Raw genomic sequence first — 24207 nt, 5'->3', positions numbered from 1 at the left:
GTTATTACCTGTGTACACAAGGTTGTTGGTTTCTGTATGTTAAGTTCTCTGCATCTGCCTTACTGGGCTCCTCTTGCCACTTGAATCGGCTTCCCCATCGTGTCTTGGCTTTTTGTGTACAGCATCATTTGATGTGCAGATTGAGGTGGTTCTGGGGTCTCCTGTAGTCTGACCACTGCGGTGCCTGCAGCACACGGGTGGGCTGCCTGAGAGGCACTGGGCTTCCTCAGCCCGTCCGGATCTTAACGGGAATGCCTCCCGATAAGTAAGGTGCTGGCTTTAGTTCTAAAGTCTATAAAAACATGTTATCACGTTAAGAAAGGATCACTTCCTATTTTCATTGAGAAAGGGGTATTGGATTTTTGTCACAAACACCTACATCTGTAGGTGTAATCCTGTGACTTTTCTCTATAGGTTTGTGATTTTCTTTAGTATATTCATTTTCTAATATTGACTCAGCCTTGCAATAGTGGTGTGTTATATTTTTCAATGTGGTGTCTGAATCTTTGCAAATATTTTATGTGATGTTTTTGCATTAATATTCCTAAGCAATAACCTTGACTTTTACTTGCTCTTTTTCCAGACTTGAGCCTTACGCAGACCCTTATTACGACTATGAGATAGAGCGGTTCTGGCGTGGCGGGCAGTACGAGAATTTCCGGGTGCAGTACACAGAAGCGGAGCCGTACCATAACTACCGGGTATGTGGGGCTTAGGTGTGTAGGTCAGAACTTCACTGATAGACCCATTAAAATCATCCCTTTTTTATTTATAGGACTTTATATGAGCTTAATTGTGTGGGCGTGGTGTACTTATTTCAAGCCCTGGTTGGCTGTTCGTGGAGAACTAATTCGGGTCCATGGACTAACTTTGTGGTGATTTGAACAGATCCTTCCTTGGGTTAGTCTGTGCTCTTGCTCTGTTTCTCACTGGAGCTGCTGGTTGGGTGACTGATGCCAGCGGCAAAGGGTGTGTCCCACCCTCTTGAGCACATCACCCTTTCAGGCTCCTTAAGACCACCCTTTACGGGTCGTGCGGCCTCATGCGCTGGCTGCCTGGGCCACTTCCAGCCATTGCTGTTGGTGCTTCTCTGAGATGTAGTAGATTTGTGAATATATACGCTTCAGTCTCTGAGTCCCTGACTCTATGCTTTTGGCGTGAAGCTGCCACTTGGAAGAGACGTTAAAAGCAGGTTAGCAGGGCTTCCCTGGTGGCACGGTGGTTAAGAATCCGCCTGCCAATGCAGGGGACACGGGTTTGAGCCCTGGTCCGGGAAGGTCCCACATGCCGCGGAGCAGCTAAGCCCGTGCGCCACAACTACTGAGCCTGCGCTCTAGAGCCTGCGCTCCGCAACAAGAGAAGCTACCGCAGTGAGAAGCCCGCGCACCACAATGAAGAGTAGCCCCCATTCGCCGCAACTAGAGAAAGCCCGCGCACAGCCACAAAGACCCAGTGCAGCCAAAAATAAATAAATTTATTTAAAAAAAAAAAAAAGCAGGTTAGCAGTTTTTGTGCCACGACTTAAGTCACATTCGTGAGTTTTTTGGAGCAAAGGGAGCTGACTGTCCAGGAACCCGTCAGATGGCGAGCTTGTGGTGAGAAGGGACCCCTGGTTGACCACGCTGTGCCCTCTCCCCGGCAGGCAAAGCAGACTCCTCGCTGGGGCCGGCCTGCGGTTCCAGGTGCCTCTTGACAGCGGGGGCAGCCTCGAAGGGAGCAGGACCTGCTGGGGTCCCTGCCACCATGTACCCCTGTGCCCCAGGGCCAGGCTGCCTGTGCAGAGCTCAGTCATCTCCATCCCTCGACAAGAGCTAAGGCCAGAGAGGTCTGCCCAGCTCACAGCGGCCTGGGTGCTGATGTTGGAAGGGCAGGCTCTGCAGGGCACCCCCCGCCATGTGGCCTCAAGTCCGTTTCTAGCGCTGAAACAAGACCCCCACCCCGGCGGTTCTGCCTCCTCCTCCTGCTCTCGTGTGTCCTCCCCGCGCCTCCCCTTCCGAGTGGCTAATCGCGGCATGTGCGTGTGTTTGGCTTTTCCACGAAGGAAAGGGAGCGGGAACGAGAGCGAGAGAACAGACAGCGGGAGCGGGAGCGCGAACGGGAGCGGGATCGGGAGCGGGAGCGGCGGCAGCGGGAGCGCGAGCGGGAGCGGGAGCGCGAGCGGGACAAGGAGCGGCAGCGGCGGAAGGAGGAGTGGGAGCGCGAGCGCGCCAAGCGGGACGAGAAGGACAGACAGCACCGCGAGCGCGACAAGGAGCGCGAGAAGGAGAAGGAGAAGCCCAAGGCCCGCTCCCCGCAGCCACCAAGGTGAGGCGCGCCCCTTTGCTGTCCCCGGGCCTGGAGGCAGGGGCGGGGGCTGCGGGGCGGGGGGCGGCCACTGTGTGGCGCTCCAGGAGCTGGGATGCCGGAGCTGGAGGCCCGGGTGGAGGGCTGGTCCTCCCCACTGGCTCCGCCGGCAGGAGGCCCTGGGCCCAGGGCCTGAGAAGGGGGCCCGGCTCTGGGGCTTCGGGCAGCCTTTTGGCAACAAAAGCGCAAACACGTATTTGAGTACCAGACCAGGACACGTGGTCCTCACCAGAAGATCAGAGCACTGGCTGAAGTGTGTACGTCCTGTGTGTCTTACAACTTTGTTGAGATGGAAGTCACATATCATGCCGTGCACCCATTCAAAGTGTCTAGTTTCAGTGGGTTATACCAGAGTCACAGAGTCGTGGTGCCGTCACCACAGTCTTAGGACCCTTTTTTTTTTTTTTTTTGCGGTACGCAGGCCTCTCACTGCCGTGGCCTCTCCCGTTGCGGAGCACAGGCTCCGGACGCACAGGCTCAGCGGCCATGGCTCACGGGCCCAGCCGCTCCGCGGCATGTGGGATCTTCCTGGACCGGGGCACGAACCTGTGTCCCCTGCATCGGCAGGCGGACTCTCAACCACTGCACCACCAGGGAAGCCCCTTAGGACACTTTTGTCCCCGAGAAGGAAATTAGCTGTCATTCCTCATTTTCCAGCCCCTGGCAGCCGCTCATCCACTTCTGTCTCTGTGGGTTGTTGCATATAAATGGGGACATACAATGTGTGGCGTTTTGTGATTGGCTCCTTTCACTTAGCATGATGTTTTCCAGGGTCGGCCGCTTTGGGGCGTTTATCAGTACCTTGTTCCTCGTCATAGTCGAATACAGTCCCGTTATGTGGGTGGACCACATTTTGTCTATCCATTCGTCCGTCGATGGACACTTGGACTGTCCCGACGTTTTGGCGACGGGGAATGTGGACATTTATGTACAGGTCTTTGTGTGGACATAGTTTTCATTCCTCTTAGATATCTATATATCTAGGAGTAGAATTCCTGGGTCACGTGCTAAATATGCCTAACCTTTTGAGGAGCTGTTAAATTTCCACAGCAGCTGCACTATTTCACATTCCCACCAGATATATGTGAGGGTTTGGATTTCTTCCTCACCCTTGTCAACACTTACTATTACCCATTTTTTAGGTCCTAGCCATCCTGGAGGTTGTGGAACAGTATCTCATTGTGGTTTGATTTGCATTTCCCTAATGACTAACAACGTGGAGTATCTTTTCATGTGCTTGTTGCCTGTTTGTGTATCTTCTTTGGAGAAATGTCTATTTAGATACTTTGCCTGGTTTTTAATTTGAGTTGTAAGAGTTCTTTATATTTTCTAGGGACAAGTCCTTTATCAGATATCTACTTTACAGCTATATTCTCCCATTCTGTAGGTTGTCATTTCACTTTCTTGATGATGTCCCTTTTCTTCTTCTTTTTTTTCTTTTTTAAAGGAAGGCCTCTTATTTTTTCCAGCTTTATTGAGATACAGCTGACATATAACATTGTGTGAGTTACAGGTGTGTGATGTGGTGATTTGATATACTTACACATTGCAGGACAATTCCCACAATACGGCTTGTTATCACCAGCCTCACATAATTGCCTTTTCTTTGTCAAATATTAATTGACCGGGTATGCAGGGGTTTGTTTCTGGGCTCTGTATTCCAGTCATTGGTCTATGTATCTTTTTATGCCAATACCATACTGGTTTGATTACTATGGCTTTATAGTACAGCTTAAAATCAGGAAGTGCGCGGTGCCTCCAGCTTTGTTCTTCTTTCTCAGGATTGCTTTGGCTATTTGGGGTCTTTTGTGGTTCCATACAAATTTTTTTTTTTTTAATGGACTGACACCAAGCATTGTAAACGGATGACCACAACAAAAGCAACAATGATTGCAATTACCAAACATGAAACACACTCACACTATGTCATAATATTGACATTCAGTCCAGTAATCCTCCACTGTAACAGCTCCTTTACTTTGCAGTGAAAATTGATTTGTATATGTTTTGCCTCTGAGTCCTTGTGGGATTTTTTTTATTATTATTCAAACAGAAAGTCACAAAAATTATAATCATCATCATCAGTTCACTCAGTCCCATGTAATTGATTTTTTTTCATCTTGATCTTTTGTTAGCACTTTTATGAGTTCATCAGTTTTCCATTAGAGTTCTGAAAATGCTTATTCATTCAGTTCAGCAGTATAGTCAGTCACCAGAAACCTGTACTTGTCAGAGTCTTTTCCATGAATTCCTCGAAGATGAAACCCTTTTATAGGAACATATTTGCAAAAGCATCAGAGTACACCCAGAACTGTCTGTAAATGACAAAAGACTTAAAAATGACCACGGTTAAAGATTTGATGAAAGTTCATCATAATGCAATTGACAAGGAAATTTAGTTATTTCTGAGATATACATTTTAAAGTAATAACTAGAATAACTAAATCCTAAATTTTAGGATTGTTTTTTCTATTTCTATGAAAAATGCCATTGGAATTTTGGTAACGTTTGCATTGAATCTGTAGATTGGTTTGGGTGTTACAAACATTTTAACAGTATTAATTCTTCCAATCCATGAGTGTGGAACATCTTTCAGTATTTTGTGTCTTCTTCAGTTTCTTTCATCAGTGTTACAATTTTCAGTGTACAGATCTTTCACCACATTCATTAGATTTATTCCTAGGTATTTTATTATTTTCGATTATCAATAGGATTATTTCTCTTTCAGATAGTTTGTTGTTTAGTGTATAAAAACACAACTGATTTTTGTATGTTGATTTTGTATCCTGCAGTTGTACTGAATACGTTTATTAGTTCTAACAGTTTTTTGGTGGGTGAAACAAGGCTCTCATCCCTCATTCTTGTCCTTTCGTTTGGACAAACTTCCGTCCTGTGTGCAGTTCTGTTTCTGAAAGTAAATGTCAGGACTGTAATCTTTCATTTTCGTTTGTGGTCAGTGTCAGATCTGACTGTTTCCATCCTCTAGATTACAATGAGCTGACCTCCTTGAATTTCCTGTATTTTTTCCTAACACTGGGCAGAGTGAGGTTTTACAGAACACTCAGAGTGGATCATAGTTTAGAGGCATTGAGAGAGTTCTTTGTTTCTTTTCATTAATTAATTTAGCTTTGGCTGCGTTGGGTCTTCGTTGCTGCACACGAGCTTTCTCTAGTTGCGGTGTGCGGGAGCTACTCTTTGTTGCCGTGCGCGGGCTTCTCATTGCGGCGGCTTCTCTTGTTGCAGAGCACAGGATCTAGGCACGCGGGCTTCAGTAGTTGTGGCATGTAGGCTTCAGTAGTTGTGGCTCGCGGGCCCTAGAGCGCAGGCTCAGTAGTTGTGGCGCACGGGCTTAGTTGCTCCGTGGCATGTGGGATCTTCCCAGACCAGGGCTCGAACCCATGTCCCTGGCATTGACAGGCGGATTCTTAACCACTGCACCACCAGGGAAACCCAGAGAGAGTTCTTTCTTTAAAAGGCTACTTTGATGAATCTTTTTACGTTACAGTAATCGCTCTTTAAGTTATCTGAAATTTATATATCCACTTGAGTGTTTGAAGAGCTTCATTTTGATCTTTCTGTTGTTGGTCCCTTTGAAGCCCCTCTTTGGTAGAAGCCCTTTGCCCTTCAGTTCGCACCCGCCAGCTGTTCCACCTCCGCCCCGGTCTTTGCTCTGCCATTGCCCCCGACTCCAGGGCTTCACCCCCTGCTCAGAGGGGTTGCCCCACTCATTCCTGTCTTCTCACCCTGCTTTATTGTCCTCACAGCTCGTATCACCCCCTGACCTCATATTACTCGCTTATTTATCTGTTGTCATCTGTGGCCCTCGTAGAATGGAACCCCCAGAGGGCACTGCAGTCTCCAGGCCCGGCACAGAGGGGGCGCTCATGAGCACTTGACAGATGCCGTCGTGAGTTTTGGGTTAATGTGACACAAGAGAGCGTTCTGCTTTCCAGGTTCAAAAGGTGGCTCTGTTTTCACGCGTACCCAGATGCCTGGTCTTGGAAGCAGGGACCCAAGGAAGAAGGGCAGGTGATAGCTCGGGCGTCACTGCGTGTAACTCTGTGGACTCCTGAATCACGGTAGCAAGTCCACTCTTGTGGTTTCACGGTTTCTGAGCATATTTCCTCCGGCTACAGGCCGCCTTCCCCAGCCCTACTAGGATGTCCTGCTTGTTTCCAAGGAGCCAGCTGACTCTTCCCGGGTAGATGTCTGTATTTCCAGCTCAGGGGCGTCTCTACACGGGTGTAGCGTTGGGGACCCTGGGGAAGGGCAGGCCAGCTGTGTCTGTGTGTGACCACAGGTCCACCCAACTTACGAGGGGTCACGTCTCGATGGACCCGTTGTACATTGAAAATGCACCTAACCTGCCAGACGTTGTCAAGTGTGGAACAGCTCATGTAATTTATTGAGCACTGTACTGAAGGTGAAGCGGAATGGCTGTCTAGGTCCAGAAGGGCTGTTTGGTGTAATGGGTGTCTGCTCTTGTGGTCACGTGGCGGATGGAGACTCTGTGGCTGGTTGCCCGGGAAGAGATCCAAATGCAGAATTCAAAGGACGCAGCTCCTACCGGAGGCATGACACTGTTGCACCACCGAAAGTCAAACAATTGTAGTCAAGCCGTCGCAAGCCAGGGGCCGACCATCTGGAGCTCATGGGGCAGACGCCTGTGTTCACATTCCAGGGCCGCCTGGCCTCCCCACAGGGAAGTACAAGGAGATCCAAAAGGAGGGCTTTTGTTTAAAGGCAGCAGCATGGCTCGGCCCGGCCCCCAGCAGCGGAACACGGTGAGAACAGCCCCCAGATCTGGCGTTTACACAGCCACAGGGTCCCCATGAGGAAGGGCTCAGTGAGCAAGTGGCTGGGTTAGGGTTAGGGTTAGGGTTAGGGTTAGGGTTAGGGTTAGGGGTCAGGAAACGTCGTGAGGTCTTCCTGAAATCAGATGCAGCTTTTCTCGTGGGCCGATCTGCTCTGCTGCCGGCCTCTGACCTGCTTTGCTTCCTTCTGTGGGGCTCAGTTCTGCTCCCATGGGTCTCCACCCCCAGCACCTACTACCCTCGCGGTGGGTGCGGGGGGCGCTCCATCACTCGGGTTAGGCTGGCTCACTGGTCTCTGGAGTCTTGAATTCCATCTTTGATCACCCTGGCTGGGGCCCCGCCGGCCCTGCAACCAGTCTGGAGGGTGGGGTTTCACCAGAGCAGAATTCCCAACATGGCCTCCTGATTCCTTTCCCTTGATCAGCCAGAGCTGGAGTGAGCACTTCTTTAGGAGGTGGCCAAATTCCCGGCCGTGATTCCTTTATATGACTTCCCTTTTATAGAAGAGCTTGTTTATTTAGCCTTCGACAGGTTGGGAATTTTTCTTTTTCATAATAGATTTATTTATTTATTTTTGGCTGCATGGGGTCTTCGTTGCTGCGCACGGGCTTTCTCTAGTTGCGGCGAGCAGGGGCTACTCTTCGCTGCGGTGCGCGGGCTTCTCATTGCAGTGTCTTCTCTCGTTGTGGAGCATGGGCTCTAGGAGCGTGGGCTTCGGTAGTTGTGGCACGTGGGCTCAGTAGTTGTGGCTCGCAGGCTCTAGAGCACAGGCTCAGTAGTTGTGGCGTACGGGCTTAGTTGCTCTGCAGCACGTGGGATCTTCCCGGACCAGGGATCGAACCCGGTCCCCTGCATTGGCAGGTGGATTCTCAGCCACTGCACCATCAGGGAAGCCCCGGGAATTTTTCATCAACAGCTGAATAGAAAGAACTTTTCTCACCTGAGACAAGAGACTGACAAAGCTTCATCCAGAAACACCACTTGGGAAGCTCTTGTCTCCAGCCTCTGTGTGAGGGGCTCTGGACAGTGGGGCATAGTCTGTGCCGGGATCTCACTTGTGGTTCCTGCGGGTGTACGTGGGGGGAGATGATGACAGAGTGAGCGTGGTGCTGGGTCTTCCATTTCATCTGCAACAGCACGAGCTCCCGAAACCCACCTTGCGGCCAGGAGGGGGAGGGAGGCGGGTGCACAGCGGGGTGGGCACTGCCTCTGCCCGGCGCCGGCAGGACCCGGGGCTCCCTTCTTACACTACCTCTGACCCCTGCGCCTCACCTGCCCGAGCTGTCGCCCTGAGACAGGTGGTTGGTGAGCTGCCTACTTCCTTTTGGCTCTTCTCCAGACCCCCGGGCCGGACGCCGTGTCGCTGTGTTTGGAGATGGCACCACTCTTTTTGTCCAGGTTTGCCTTTGTAATTAGGCCTCTGGAGACATTTTGCCCACTCTGTAGCTGGGCTATTTCTAGACCAGAGCAGAGCCTTTCAGCCAGCTCTGTGGAGCTCATGTCTGTGATGGGGAAGTCCCTTCTGTGCAGTGCCCTCCTGATCTTTACAGCCAGGCCAGGGGCTGTGCTCTGCCGGGTGGGGCGCCGGTGGTAATTAGGATGTTCTCGGCACAGGCAGAGGAGTTTCATTCCAGACAGAAACAGTAACCAGGACCCTCCTGCGGGGATTGCCCAGACTGCCTGTTAGCTTTAAAGCTGTTTACTGAATGTTTGGGTGTAGTGTGAGGTTTGGTGCCTCTTGGTTGCGATGGCCCGCTTCTCATTTCCTAGGAGACCAGTAGTCCTCGTGAGGGGGCGCCGTCCCCGCTTCCTCACACTCTCTGGAGCCTGTCAGTCTTTCACTTCAAAAGCAGGGAGGTGCCCTGCCCGAGCGTGCCCACCTGGGGGTCTGGGGTCAGGCGAGGAGCCACTGTTCTCGCAGGCCCTGGGGGCGGGGAGGTTACTGTGCGTGTGCGGTTGACCAAGCAGCGGCTGGACCCCTGCCCGTGCGTCTCTGTTCGGCTCACGCTGGCCCCTGGGCTGAGGCTGCCTGGCCTTTTGCTGCCCTGGAGACAAGGGTTATGGTCGCTGAGGTCTGCTGTGACTGGTCCGTGGGACTCTGTTGTCTTTGCCAAAAAGTGCATGTTCGGTTTCCCTCTGCTCTGGGTGCTTTTTCCCTCCCTGTGTCCCTGAGTGCTGCGCCTCCTCCGGCCTCAGCTCCTGCCACCGTGGCTCCACCTTCAGCACCATCCGTCTTATATGTGGAATTCATGGGTTTCATGAACTTGAACACCACAAGTTGTGATCTGTGTAGACCCCCATGGTGGTGTCGCCTACCTTTGCTAACCTTGAGGGTGTCAGACGCTCGCACTGCACACCTGCCGCGCTGTCCCTGGGCCACGGGCACCTCCCACTCCACTCTGTCTCGGTCCTCGCGCTTAAGGAGTTAGATCCCCAGCACTGACCTTTCTGTTAGCAAGAAAGACGCTCCCTGAGAGCTCTGGAAACCTTTCTTTATCTTTCTCATCTCATTCCAATCTATCCTGGTCATGGCTTACCTGCTGACTTGCTCTGAGAAAGTCACTGTGCCCGGGGTGTTTTCGAGGAAAGGTGTACCTGTGTTTCAACTTCTTGCCTAACGCACTGAGTTACAGAGGCTGCCCGACTGAGAAGATGGAAAGCCTCGTGGTCTCTCACGTGTTCTGACCTAACTACACACGTGCGGGTTGCTGGGAACTGGGTAATGCAGGTGAATATGAAAAGCAGTCAGGCCGTGGCTGCACTTCACAGTGGGAACGGCGTGGGGCCTGGGGTCAGCACAGAACAGAAGGCACTTTGGGAGTGGGCTTGGGAATGACAGGGCCTCACCTTGGAAACAAAGTTTTCACGACCCCACCCAGAAATTGAAGTCCAACCTCGCGTTGGAGTTGAAATATGTTTTCAGAATCTGAGGATTAAAGCAACAGGTCTGTGGTCCCAGGTGCCACTCACTGGGCACTGCCCTCACCTTCCCAGGCCCCCTGGGGAAAGTGAGTAGGAGTGAGGGGGTGGGACCTGTTCCACCCCTGCTCATCTGCGTGCGGGACCCTGGGTGCTGCCAGCCTGGCGGAGGCTGGAGGAGGGCTGCTCATAGCCGGGCAGGTCGTGCAGGCTGATGGCCATCCTGGCTGGGGCCCTGGGAGCCGACTCCACGTCCACCGGGCCCCGGGGTGACCTCGTCCAATGCTTGGGAGGCCAGCAGTTTCGAGGGGAAGGGCTGAGAGAAGGCCCTTGGGAGGCGTGAGCGAGTCCAGTCGGGAAAAAGCCACCTGGCTGCTGCCCGTTCCCTCTCCCTGTGTCTCTCCCGCTCTTTAACCCTTCCATCTTAGAAGAGAACCTTCCTCCTTTTTCTACTTTTTTTTTTTTTTTTTTTTTTTTTTTTTGCTGTACGCAGGCCTCTCACTGTTGTGGCCTCTCCCGTTGCGGAGCACAGGCTCCGGGAGCACAGGCTCAGCGGCCATGGCTCACGGGCCCAGCCGCTCCACAGCATGTGGGATCTTCCCAGACCAGGGCACGAACCCGTGTCCCCTGCATCGGCAGGCGGACTCTCAACCACTGCGCCACCAGGGAAGCCCCCTTCCTCCTTTTTATCTTTTCTTATCTTTGACCCAAAACTGGGCTTGCTGCTCAGGCTGGAGTCTGCACACACCCTCGCTGTGGCCTGCCGTGCCTCTCACCTCCGCCCTGGCATCGCAAGGGGCCTCGGGGGCCCTTTCTCCTCAGAGTCCCTCTCTTGTGGCCTTGAACAAAGGATCAGGTGCCTGGAAGATAAGATTGTTGTGTGGCCATGCTGTCTAGAGGGTGTTTCCCCCTCTCTGTTCAGAAGGGTTTGTGCAAATTCCAGATCCGTTCGATGCCAGCATGGCTGGCAGTCGTCCCCCTCCCAGCTGTCCCCACTCCCTCGGGTTTCCTCCCGTGCATCCCCAGCTTCCCGTCGTGGAGCGGCCCGTGTGCCAGCCTTCGGTGGCTGGCCCGTGGGGAGAGCCTGGCACGCCTGCTCTTACTGCAGTCCAGTATAGTTGCTTGTCTGGCTGCCAGGCTTTCCAGGTCTCTTTCGGCTCTCCTCTGGGGTGTTGTCAGAAAGCAGAGGGACAGGCTGCATGTCAGGGGTACCGACCTAGGCCCCATCCTCCGTCACGGCTGCCCCGAAGCCTGAGTTGGGAGCAGACCCGCTCTGCCCCTTCCCCGCCGTTCCGCAGTTGTACAGGAACAGTTTCCCAAAACGGGATTGTGAATGAACTCTGTTGACACCCCGTACTGACACGGCTGCATCGTGAATCACGCCCTTGGGATCCGTCTGTGTTTCCCTGAGTTAGAAGAGCCACGGGTTGACAGAGCTGGGACATTCTGATGACTTATGAAAAACCTAGTGACCAAGGTGTTCCATTTCCTGTCGCATTTTTAGAATGAGAACAACACAGGAAGTGTAAAGGTGAAAGCAGCTTGGGATGGCCCGGGCCAGGCCAGGGTCATCAGGCGGGTTTCACTCCCTTCCTGGACACTTCCAGGAGGACTCACTGAGGAGCTGATGGGGCAGTGGCCCTCAGCATTTGCGGCTGAGATTACAGGGATTTTATGCCTCAGTTTAGTGTGCCCTTGGGGCGATTTTAAATGTTGGGTGGTGTTCCTGGTGTGGGACTCTTAGCAGATAGTAGGCATGGAACTTGCTCGTTGGTGGATTGATTGAAAAGTCCTGAAAATATCAACAGGTGTTGGTTGTTGTACGTTATGATGTAATGTAAGTAGACGCTGGTGATAGAAAATGTATGTAATTCCAAAAATCTAGTCTCAAAAGGCAGGACCATTTTTGAATAAAACTGTGATGTTTTGCTGGCACCCATGGAAGGTGGGAATCAAAGGCAAGACACAGTTCTTAAGTCTGACAGTGCTCTAACCCGAAGCCCAGCAGGTTGGGGGCAGGGCTACCATTGTTCTCTAGGGCAACGGACAGGACACGCCCAGAACCCTCTGAAAATTCAGAGTATCTGGAATTGTGACAACACTGTGGTTCTGTGTGCAGACAAGATTCTAGAATAGGGGAAGACAGGTTAATGGGAGAGCACAGCCCCTCGGAGTAAGAATTTATATGCCCCAGAGACGGTATCGCCCACAAGCCATTCTGGAATGGAAGTGGGTCCACTGGCCTGCGGGTTAGTGGGCAGGAACGTGCACCAGAGAGGGGGAGGGGGTTAAAATAGCAGGTCTAGAGCATCTAGAAGCGAGTGTGGCTTAGAATGGAGAAGGCTCTGTGAGCCTGGAAGAAGCTGTAACACTTGAAACAAGGGTTAGCACCACCAGTGCAAGTGCAAGCCAATGGCCTGGGAGAAATACAGGACGCAAAAGCGTTCCCAGAAAACTGGCCAAGAACAAGGCACAGCCAGAGCTCAGGTGGCCTCCCCGCCGCCAGGTGCTGCTGCACAGATGGGAGCCCATTTCTGTGCGTGGAGCTGCCAGGACTCAGGTTTACTTCTGCGTGGGCTGTGCTGTGGCGCCCCCCGCCGGTTACACGGGGGCCCAGAATTGATGAGAGGGAGGGAAAACAGGCACCCCCGCCGTGCTGAGTGCAAGCTGCTTTAACTGCAGGGAACACGTGACGGTTTACCAAGAACCTGTTAAACGCTCACCTCCTTTGGGCCACTGATTCCCCATCTTAGGAATTTGCCCTTGGAAAAGCATGGTGTCCATAAAGATTTATATAAAGGGTGATTTTATTGTTCTTTGTGTTTTTTAAACACAGAGACAGCTAACCGTAGAGAAATGTCTAAATTATGTAACACCTGACAGTGAACTCCTGCACCGTCAGAGAGGCCATCTCCGGGTGGAGCAGTCCCCAGGCGGTCTCAGCTGTGCCTCCAGGGTTCATCGTGGGGAATGAAATAAAGGCAGAGAGGAAATTCAGAGCTGCTAAATGGTGGCTGACCCCAGAGAGTGAGATACGGGGATTTTTATTTCTCTGTTTTTACTTTCTGTGTGATTTTTTAATTAATAAATATCACAAGGCCAGCAGATACCTTCATACTGAACTGCTGCCAGTTGTGGGACCCTGTGCTCTGGCCACTGTAAAGCAGGGGTGCTTTGGTGTGGGGTGCGGGGCGCCCTGGCGTGGTGCTGCGCTGCCGAGCTGCTGCCGGCCCCCTGCCCCCACTCTCCTGCACGGTTTGGCCTTGTTGCATTCGCAGTTGGTGGTGACCACGTGGGGAGCCTGCCGTGGCGGTGGCTTGCTCACGGGGCCCAGCAGGCCCTGCTCTCGCTGACCCGCTGGCCCTCGGTCTTGATGCTTCGTCACGGCGTTGACTTGTCCTGCTCTCGTCCCTCTCGCTGGGAGATGATGTTCTTTCAGTGAATTAAACCTAAGAGAACAAAGGAAATGTTCAAGGCTTGGGTTTAGCTCATTTGCAGACAAGGAGTTCCTCAACCCCTTGAGCTTCCTAAGTGCTGGTGTGTGGCCACTGTGCGCCAGCTCTAGAGAGAACGTGCCAGGCCCCTTCCTCCCTGTGCTCCCGGAGCCCATGCAGCGGGGAAGGCGGGGGTTCTGGGGGAGGATGGCGCCGGATGGCCAGCTGCCCTGCTGCCCTGGAAGGCACCGCGCGTGGAGAGAGCCCCACGTGTCTGGCTCCAGGTGAGGTCTCCCGTAGACAGAGCGCCTGCTGCCCTGCGTGTCCGGCGTTCCTGGAGTGAGCCGTCAGGTCACAGTCTCTCCTCTGACTCAGTTTCTTTCACCAAACGGCATTGCTGTCTGCTGGGAGGTGGCCCTAGACCTGCTAACCCCTCTGTGATTTCAGCCGTCAAGCTGAGCCACCAAAGAAGGAGACGGCCTCTGCCGGGCCCCAGGTTAAGAGAGCTGACGAGTGGAAGGACCCCTGGCGCCGGTCCAAGTCTCCCAAGAAGAAACTTGGGGTATCGGTCTCCCCTAGCCGGGCACGACGGCGTCGAAAAACATCAGCCTCATCGGCCTCTGCCTCTAATTCCTCCAGGTAAGGAGGCAGGGAGGTCAGCGGGACTGAGCGGCATCTGTGTGCTCAGTGGGGCTGTGGCGTGGCTGGGTTCCAGAGCATTGCTGGGTAACAGAACTGACACTTCACACCTGGTGAGGCTTCACATACCCCCCGGAACAAGGTCAGCCGGGGTGCAGGCCACCCAGAGTGGAGCACAGACCTGGGCAGGGGTCAGTGTGGGGAGAGACACTGCTTGGCGGAAGACCAGAAGAGCAGCCTGGCCCCAGTGTCTAGTCGGTCCACCTGTCACCTGTGAGTTTGGGTCGGCAGCTGTGAAATCTGTGTGTGTACTAGGTCTGCACAAACAAGTGAGGATGCTGTGGGCGGTGAGAGCGGGGGCTCTCCCTGAAGAGGGCCAGGAGGGGCCTGCGGAGGTGGACGGGGACTGGACGTGTCTATGGACTCAGGGTTTCCACTGCCTGCACTGGTGGACACATAGATGCACACACGTGTGTCTGCCCGGGTCAGACACACTCACCTACACACACGGACACACGTATTCTGGCTCTGTCCCCCGAGGGCCTGGAGCTGTGTCACCAGCGACAGTGAGCACACCCAGCACCCAGGTCTTGGTTTCTAAGCACCATTCCCACGAGAAGGGGGACTGGAGTGCAGCGTGTCCGCAAGGCAGCCAGAGAGCGGGCGTGTGTGTGTGAGCCGGGGGCGGGCGGGCGGGCAGAAGGAGACTCCGCCTTCTCTTCTCTCCTGGGCTCCAGGTCGTCATCGCGGTCATCCTCCTACTCTGGCTCCGGCTCCTCCCGGTCCCGGTCCCGGTCCTCGTCCTACAGCTCCTACTCCAGCCGCTCTTCCAGACACAGCTCGTTCTCAGGCAGCCGGTCCAGGTACGTCCCTGAGGCCCAGCAGGTGTGGAGAACGCCAGCTCCTCCGGGTTCCTGCGTGACGGCGGCTTTCTGTGTTGACGGGCGCCTTCCAGGTCCTCACTGGTTGAGGAGGAGTCTCGCTAAGTTAGGTGCCTGGTGAATTCTGAAGAATACACAGCGAGGGGCCAAGGAACCAACACAGGGGTGCACGTCAGGGCTCACAAGCCACACCGATGTTGGTCTGATTGGGGGCCGTGCTCATACCATGAACGAGGCAGCCACAGGGTCAGCGCCAGCTCGGGTGACCTCCTGGGGACCTGCACTGGCCACACGTGGTGGGTCGGGTCACGTTCCAGCACACTAGAATTTTGGAGTGGGTGCAACCCGTTTGGGGTGCTCAGATACAGAATGTTTCCATCTTCACAGAAGGTGCTACTGCCCTATTCCAGAAAGATCGGGAGTATTTCCCCACTGAAAATAGGCAAACTGCAAATAGGCAAACTGCTTGGAATGTTAGAGAATTTCTGGTCATCGTCTGGGTGGGAGGAGTCACTGGTTCTCATGAGGAATAGGAAACGGCTCACACCGTTTTTGCCTCTTCAGCCTTTTCAACCAGTGCAGGCTGCTGTGTGCGCCTCTGCCCCCAGTGCCACCTGCACACAGACCCAGAGTCACTCCCCCGCCCTCTCTGCCTCCTGCCAGCCTGAGACGCGCAGGTGGGGCCCCACCCAGGACAGGTCTGGGACCAGAGGGAGGCTGCGAGTGAAGGGGGCCGCCTGTGTGGCTCTGTCCCCGCAGTCGCAGACAGGCGCAGCTCTCCCAGAGGGCCGCAGCGGGGCGTGGACCCACCCCTATGCGCTCACACTCAAACCACACACACACCCACACAGACACACGTGCCCACCGCTTCCCTGGGGAGCCCGTCACAAAGTGTTCTTGGGGTAAACTGATGGGTCCTCCTGCGGGGTCTGTGGCCCCCAGTGGTGCCCCTTCCTGGCAGGCTGTCTCACCCTAGGACAGCGTAGAGTGGGTGGGAGCAGCACAAGGAGATCATTGAAGCTGTTGTATCTGAAGGCCACGTTCCTGTGTTTGTGGACTTAGATGACAGCTGGACCTGCTTTTCCTGAATGTCATCTTGTGCTGAGTGACAGCTGTGAGAAAGGAAAGCCAGCCTTTTGCTAAGGGTATCCAGAGGGCCTGCTGTGGGCACTGTGGCCTCACGGCCTTCCTGCCAGAAGTGTAGGCAGTGCCTGGGTGTCCAGGGGAAGGCTGCTGTCATGGGACAGTCGGGGAAGGCTGCTTGTAGGAGGCTGAGAGGAAGACAGCAAAGGTATCGATCATCAATGGCAGGAGAAGCCTTCTGTGGTTTCACGTGAAAAATAAGGCTGGTGAGCTGTGGGGAAGAAGCCTGGAACCAGCTGATAAATTTGGGGGTTCTGGAAATCCCAGGGTGTGGGGGGCTTACCTGCAGTCTCCCCTCTGTGAGCACTGGATGACACGGGGACAGACGGAAGAAGGCCCTGTCTGTGAGCTGTTCTCACAAAGTCGGGGATGCTTACTTCGCTACTTAACCTTCCCCTTGGGTTGTGTTTGCGAGCCCCACTGACTGTTCCAGGGCCTCCCCGCTGGCTCCCAGGTGACGGCTGATGGGGCGCTGCCTGCCCCTTGGCACCTCTTTTCCCCTCTGACATGCATTTCAGGAGACGACCAAGACCCGTCCGAGGCCGATCGGTAGCCCCTGCGGGGGTGCGGGCTGGGTGGAGCACCTCCTCTCACCTCTGTTCACTCCCTAGGTCCCGGTCCTTCTCCTCGTCCCCGTCCCCATCCCCGACGCCCTCACCGCACAGACCTGTCAGAACCAAGGGGGAGCCAGCTCCGCCTCCCGCAAAAGCAGGGTGAGTGCTGCGACGGCCCCGGGAAGTGGGCAGGGGCGCGGGGCACAGGCCTGGCCTCGCGCTTCCTGTGTGTGGGCCTCGGGGCCACGGGCCACATCCATGCGTTGATCCTTCTCAACAGATGTGACGATGGGAGGGGTTAGAAGCATCTAGGACTTAGCACACAAACCTTACAATACCTGGCGTGCAGGGTTGGGGTGCATGGTCCACCGGGTGAGAGTGGGCTCCGCTCCTGCAGCTCTGCCGAGGGCGAGGCCCATCCTGACGTTGGCCGTCCCCACGTGCGTCTGGCCCCAGCCCCCATGGCAGGTTTTCCTCCTGAACGGGGTCGGCTCCCGGGCCTCAGGCTTAGGGAGTCCTGGGCGGCTCACTGTTAGAAAGAGAGCGGTGTGTTGGCATATAACGTAGGCCCCAGGCACCGCATCCACCTAAACTGTACTGTTGGGTGGGGACCCCGGTCACGGTGCAGGCGCTTCGGGCCCCCGGGCTTCACGCGGACGGCGTCGGGCGGGGGTAAGTGCGGGTCTGCCTCCTGGTCGGCACAGGCTTGGACTCAGCCCTGCTGCTGTGCTGAGCAGCTTCCTTTAACCCAGACTCTGCTTCCTGCTGGTGTCAGCGTTGCTGGCAGGGTCTGCTCTGTGGCCCATCTGCGCCGTGCGTGTTCAGGGCGCTGAACAAACTGGCAGGGTATCTTCCCCACGCAACAGTGAAGAACAGCTTGGGGGCCGTTTTCCTGACTGCAGTGGGGTCCCCAATTACTGAGGGAGCACAGCCCCGCTCTGGGCACTGCTCCGGAGCTCTTCAGACGGCCCCGTCTTCCTCCCTCTCCTTTCTTGGAGGGGGAGGCCGAGGGATGCTCACTGTGGGGTGGGGTCTGCGGGAGACAGCTCCTCACAGGCGAGTGTGTGCGTGCACGGCACGCGCCCCAAGGTCGGCCGGCAGGGCCGCCTCCACCTGCCCAGCCAGGTCTGACCCTCCCTCTGTCCCACGTCACAGAGAGAAGCTGCTGAAGAAGCCAGCCCCACCTCCAGCCCCACCGCAGGCCCCCAAAACCACCGCTCCTGCCCCCGAGCCCACCAAGCCCGGAGACCTTCGGGAAGCCAGGAGGAGGGAGCGGCAGGCCAGGAGCCCGCCCAGGAGGTGAGCGCACCGGCCTCCAGGGCTGGCAGAGGGGTGCTCCCAGGCAGCGGGGGCCGGGGACCGCAGCACGTCACCGAGCCTCGGTGTCACCAGGAGCTCGATGGTTGTGAGGGACCCAGGTGCTCACTCGGTGCCAAGTTCCCCCCCGCTGGAGGCACAGTGTCAGGGGAGCTGGCCAGGGCTGTGGTTGGTTCACTTTGAGGGAATCAGAGCCCCGCCCGCTGCCCGGTCGGTGGCGAATCACTGGGGGCGCGTTGGTCTCAGGCCAGCGAGCCCCGGCTTGGAGGAGCACCCGCACGTCAAGGCCACAGAAACGTGAGCAGCCGGACTCTTGGTTGTGTTGTAGGCGGACTGTCAGCGGCAGCGGCAGCGGCAGCAGCTACAGCGGCTCTAGTTCCAGATCCAGGTCATTATCACGTCTCTCTGGCCCCAGTCCCATCAGCACCTGCCTCTGTCCCCCAGTCAGGGTCCAGGGAACCCCGGGAGAGGCCACCTCAGGTGTGAGCACCCTCCTCTCTCGGGTAGCAACACCGTGGGTCCGAGGAGCTGTTCCCGAGCCGCTCCGGCGAGGAGGTGGTAACGGGCTGAGGCAGCTGGGGGCGGCCGATCGAAAAGGTCTGAGGAAAGAGCAGGCAGAAGAGAATGCTGCTGTTTAGTTTAGAAGGCAGACAGTATCGGATCAGTCCTTAGATTCCTCGAATCCGGTTTTCTCTTTCATTTGCGGGCAGCAGGTGGTGTATACATTTGCCCAAAGCTGTCTGAGTGGGTCTGGGGTGTGTTAAAGACCTAACCTTTCAAAAAGGCTGGGCTCTTCCCTTCCCCGTTGCAGCATCCACACACCTTAGGACGCAGTGCTGCCGGTTTTCTCAGAGGGCGGGAGTCCCTGTGGAGCCTGGGCTGTGAGGGGACCAGGGCCTAGGATATCGGCCATGTTCAGCGCCTCCTGAGTGGGCCCGTTGGGTTGTCTGGCACAGCGTCTGCTCACGCTGCGGCCCATGTCCACCCTCTGTTGTGCACCGTTGCCAGGGTGGGTGTCCAGCTCTTGGTCACACTCAGCCATATGTCCCTGCCCAGCTAATAGCACAGTCACCTGGGAGCACGAGGGCCTGGCCACAGCCACGTGGGCATCCCCTCCCTGGGTGGCACCTATAGAGTGCCCAGAGCCCCCCAGATCTCGGGCTAGGTGGGTTCCCCTTCCCTGGGAACAGGTATCGGGTCTCAGGCTGGGGCCGCGGTGCAGACGTGCTTGTGCGTGCAGGTCCCTGAGCGTGAGCAGCGTCTCCTCCGTGTCCAGCGCCACGTCGAGCAGCAGCTCAGCGCACAGCGTGGACTCGGACGACATGTATGCGGACCTGGCAAGCCCCGTGTCCTCGGCTAGCTCGCGGTCCCCCACCCCAGCCCAGACCAAGAAGGAGAAAGGTAGAGCCTGTGTGCAGGGGAGGGGGCGTGCAGCGGCCCCACGCTGCCAGTGATGACGCCTCCCCCAGACGGCACGCGGGCGGCCGCCTCAGCGGAACAGAGGCTCTGATGGGCGTTTCTCACGGGCAGGAAAGTCTAAGAAAGAAGACGGTGTGAAAGCAGATAAGCGGAAGCGGGATCCGTCCACGCAGCCGCCCAAACCCTCGAGAACCCCCGCGGGCGGCAGGTCCTCCCAGCAGCCCACGACCCCCCAGCAGGCGCCACCCGGCCAGCCCCCACCGGCCGCGTTCATCGCCCACAAGGAGATCAAGTTGACTCTGCTGAACAAGGTGAGGCCGTGTGCAGTGCTGCTGGGGCTCCAGGGCCCAGGGCCGGGCTGGCGGGCAGCTCTCTACGTCACCCGGCTCGTCCTGCCCCTGTGGCCAGCCCTGTGGGCAGTGCCTGTGGGCATAGGGTAGATGGGAGACGGGCCGGTTCCCACACGGCAGCCCTGGGACCTGGGGCAGGGAGCAAAGCAGACTTGGCCTCTGAGTGACATCCACGATGCCCTGAGAGACCGGAAGGCCTGAGTCCCTCCCCTGGCGTGGAGGCCTCGAGACTGTGGGCCCTGCCCCCCTTGGGGCCACGTGGCGCAGGAGCCCCAGAGGAGTGCCTGCAGCGGCGGAGAGCAGGTGGCCGCCTGCTCCAGGGCCTGTGTTCGTTCAGGCCGTGGTCCTCCTCACACACACCCTGTTGTTCCAGGCTGCTGATAAAGGGGGCAGGAAGCGCTACGAGCCCTCAGACAAGGACAGGCAGAGCCCACCTCCAGCCAAGCGGGCCAACCTCTCCCCGGACCGAGGTGAGCCTCCCGTGTCTGGAGCCGGCACCCCATTCACGCTTAAAAAGTCTTGAGGGCCTCAGGGACTTCTGATTGGGTGGGTCGTGTCTATCGACCTTTACGGTTTTAGAAGTTAAAACTATATAAAATACTTATCTTTAAATAACACAGGTAAGATTTTTTATAGAAAATAACTATCTTCCAAAACAGACGTTAGTAGGAGTGGCATTGGTCTTTGGTTTTTTACAACCCTCTTACGGCTGGGATCCCATCTCTTCTGGTCACACAAATCACTCGGCCTCTGGAAAACCCCACCCGGGCTTGTGAGGCCGTGAGCGCGAGCGTGCGGAGGGCGGGCAGCATCTCAGTGTCGCAGGACGCACCTGGCTGCTGCCCCGGCGGTGCTCGACCGCACCTAGAGAACCACTGGCCCAGGCAGAGCCTCTTCCTGACTGGCTCTAACTAGTAAAGCAAAAGCCTGAGTGTTTCCAAGCCGTCTTTCCCCCTTAAAATGGAGAGGTCCCGCGAACCCCACCAGGAGCAGGAGGTGGACACCGCCCGCCCCTGAAGCACACCCCCCGGGGCTGCCTGCATGCCTCTGCGGGGCGGGACCCCCTCCGTCTGCCCTCGCTCGGGGCCCCCACACTCGCACGACAGCAAGCACTCCTTCCCGTTCTTGGTTTTGCTTATAGTTTTTAAGCCGCCGTGCCTTTTTGTTCCCCATTTGAAGACCCTCACCGTGAGTTTCTTCAAGGCACGGAAGGAGGGTTTTGTCTGCTTGGAGTTGGACGCTCAGAGCTCGGTGGCCTGTTTTGATGCCGGCTCAGGAAACCAGAACCGAAATTAGACCTCGGCTTCCGTGTTTCTCTGGGGCTTCATTTTCCGGTGTCATCCATCCTCCCCTTTCCCTTTTTCTCACTGGCCCTGCTCCTCACGTCTTTCTGTGAAAATGAGGAAGCCGAACTGAGCGGCCACCGCTTTGTGGCATGGGGTCACCAGTGGTCAGAGGGGCCACCCCATCCCTGTCTGAGCACACCAGCCCCTGCGCAGCTGGCCCCGTGTGGAACTGGGACCCTTGTCTTACCTGTCCTCTGTCACCCAGGTTCTCGGGACCGAAAGTCAGGTGGGAGACTCAGCTCCCCGAAGCCAGAGCGGCAGAGGGGCCAGAATTCCAAGGCACCCGCGGCCCCGACAGACAGGTGAGTGTCTCCCCCCGGCCCCCGTGCCCTGGGCACAGCACGCTGGCTCCTTTCCCACATAGAGGGCTGGCGCAGCTTCCCTCCCCAGGTGGAGGCCAGCAGGACTAGCCAGGGGCAGGCTCAGAGGCAGCAGGGGTGTGGCGCTTGGCTCAGATCCAGAGGCAAGAGGGCGGTCCGGCCCGTGTCTTAACTCTGCCCCACCAGTGGGTCCTAGAATGAGGAACGGCCCAGAGCGCGCAGCTCCTGGCCAGGGGACCAGGACCCAGATGGTGGCACCCCTTCTCCTCCCTCCCACGTCAGGCACAGGAAGTAGGGGCATGGATCCGCTTTGCCCAGGAAGTGGGCTGAGTCTCTGCACACCTGCACCCCTGGCTTTGGGTCGAGGGCCAGGTGGGAGGGGCTGCGGGGAGGGTGGGCACAGCCCCCGGCCCTCGGCCCACAGCACGGCTTGAAGCCGGGGTCAGCAGCGTGGGGTTTCACGTCAGCACAGAGCGGGGCACGTACGAGGACCAGAGTAGGAGGGCGGGATAGCGTGGCTCCAGGCAAGCCCTGACGCTGTGCCCCTTCGCCCGCGCAGTCTCTGCTCCATGATCGGGGGGCGTGGGAGCGGCGTGGGGAGGCCACCTCGACTGTGGCCAGAACCCGGGCTGGGGGCAGGAGGCTGGGCTGGGCCCCGCACGCTTACCCATCGTGGGGGGCCTCGTCCAGTGGGGAGGGGTGCCTTCCACCTGGCAGGTACAGCTCCTGGGGTCTAGGCCCCCGGCACGAGGCTCATAGAGAGAGGCTCTCCGCCCCTCTGACTGCCTCCCCACCCCCACAGGAAGCGCCCGTTGTCCCCCCAGTCCAAGAGCTCCAGCAAGGTCACCAGTGTGCCTGGCAAAGCCTCGGACACCAGTGCTGCCGCCGGCGCGTCCGCGGGCACCAAGTCAGGGAAGGCCAGCACGCTGTCCCGGCGGGAGGAGCTGCTGAAGCAGCTGAAGGCCGTGGAGGACGCCATTGCCCGCAAGCGGGCCAAGATCCCCGGGAAGGTGTAGCCCGGGCTCTGCTCTGCGAGGCAGAGACTCACTTGTTTTTATAAATAGGGTAAGCGCAGCCATTTTGGATTTTGCAGTTAATGTCTTATTTTGGCTGTGATTCTTTTTAAAAATTAAAAAAAAAAAAAAAGTTTCTCAGCTGGAAAAGAAGCCACACACATAACGAAGATGACGCTGAATCCCAGACTGAAGCAGCCCCTTCCCAGAGCAGAAGTCCGGCGAGCCGGCTGGGCGGGCGGCAGCGCGGTGAGGACCGGCTCGATTTTATGTAAATGATGAGTCCTCCCTCTGCTCGTCAGTCAGGCGCCCTCACCACCCGGTCGGTCGCGCCCTCGGCACCCGCCCTCCTACTGTCGCCAGGAACACCAAGTCTGCCGAGCGTCCTCCCCGCCCCTGCCGTCCCCAGGATCAAAAAGTATATATATATTCTTGACTAAAGTCTGATTGGGAAATACTCCTGTCTTTTATTTTAAGCATCAAATTGTTTTAGTTGATTTAAAAAGAAAAAAAAAAATACAGAAAAGACCAAAAAAAAAAGGCCGAGGGTATTGTTGGGCATCTGTCAGATGTGGAGGGTCTTTTTTTGAGGGGTCTCCTAAAATAAAATATTTTGATAAACAGCTGTCTTGCCCTGGTGGTGATGTTTGCCTGTGCCTGGGCCCCCGCCTCGGCCCTCCGCTTGGCAATGCCCACTGGGCTGCTGGCTGAAGGAGGCCCCACCCTGTGGAGCGCTCACCTTGGTTTCCTCGCGGGGGCTGGGCTGGCAGGTCTTCCTGAACACCGAGATCTCCGCCTGAGCGAGAGCCCAGCTTCCCCAGCAGCGGGCCCTGAGCCAGAGAGGTGACCCCGGCCCGAAAGCCAGCTCTCCATTCAGTGCCTCAACGCGCAGTTGGACCCCACCCGGACACGCAGGAGTCTGAGCATGAGACGCCCCTGCCAGGACCACGGTGCCGTCTCACTCACTGCAGGCTGGGAAAGGCTGTCGTTGAGTCTGAGAGCCACCGCCCACAATGCCCTCCTCAGCCCCTGCTCTCCTCCCAGCGGGACCAAGACCACGGCGGGGGGGGGACCCTTTCTTGTGGGTTGAACTTGCAGAGTGGTGCCAGGGCCTGGGAGTGCCCCCGCCCAGTCCCCCCATCGGCACCTCTGCTCTCGGGTGACTGACTTTAAACCAAGTTCCATGAGCCCTTGCAGACGATAAGCCTCCCAGAGCCCTGCTCTGGGCAGTCAGGAGGCCACAGCGTGGGGCTCTGGCCTGGGGTCATGACCCTGAGGCCTGTGTTCAGTTACCTCAGTTACCGCATGCTCTGTCCCCAGGCTGCATAGCCACTGACCTGTGGGACAGGAAAGCCGGCTGGGAGCCAGTGCCACGCCGTGGGGCCTCCTGCGTGGACTATTTGCAGTGCAGTCCACGCCCGCCCCACAGCACAGCACACATGCGATGCTTCTTGCGTCACCGGCCTCAGTACTGTGTCTGGGCAATTTCTCAAGACTTATCTGATTTGCCCTCGGGTCAAAGCCAGGTGCAGAGGGAACTCCCAGTCTCCGAAGGGCGGCCTTCAAGGACACAGAGCCAGAATCCAGGACACCTTGGGTGACAGCCTGTCCCTGCATTCTGCACCCCAGCCGCTGGGCCCCACGAGCCAGCCAAGCAGTGACGGCCTCTGAAGCCAGGAGCCGGCAGGTGAGCAAGTCCCCCACGCAGGTGTCAG

At 56.7% G+C, this 24207-nt stretch overlaps 1 protein-coding gene across 1 annotated transcript in view; it reads left to right on the top strand.

The window, feature by feature from the left end:
- ZC3H18 (zinc finger CCCH-type containing 18) overlaps nt 1–23115 on the top strand; it is a 49682-nt gene extending 26567 nt beyond the window's left edge. Inside the window, exons 7-18 of the mRNA XM_081215916.1 lie at nt 584–701; nt 2042–2304; nt 13958–14149; nt 14887–15012; nt 16785–16886; nt 17883–18026; nt 18373–18432; nt 19285–19445; nt 19575–19774; nt 20187–20283; nt 21365–21461; nt 22282–23115. Of these exons, the coding sequence (XP_081072042.1) occupies nt 584–701; nt 2042–2304; nt 13958–14149; nt 14887–15012; nt 16785–16886; nt 17883–18026; nt 18373–18432; nt 19285–19445; nt 19575–19774; nt 20187–20283; nt 21365–21461; nt 22282–22495 (1774 nt within the window). The 3' untranslated portion in view covers nt 22496–23115. The remainder of the gene's footprint in view (nt 1–583; nt 702–2041; nt 2305–13957; nt 14150–14886; nt 15013–16784; nt 16887–17882; nt 18027–18372; nt 18433–19284; nt 19446–19574; nt 19775–20186; nt 20284–21364; nt 21462–22281) is intronic.
- Nucleotides 23116–24207: the final 1092 nt, after the last annotated feature.

The sequence above is a fragment of the Mesoplodon bidens genome, assembly GCF_964165515.1.
Source record: "Mesoplodon bidens genome assembly, chromosome: 18".
NCBI classification, from domain to species: Eukaryota; Metazoa; Chordata; class Mammalia; order Artiodactyla; family Ziphiidae; genus Mesoplodon; species Mesoplodon bidens.
Note: the sequence above shows the minus strand (reverse complement) of the source record. Positions and strands in the feature narration are given on the sequence as shown.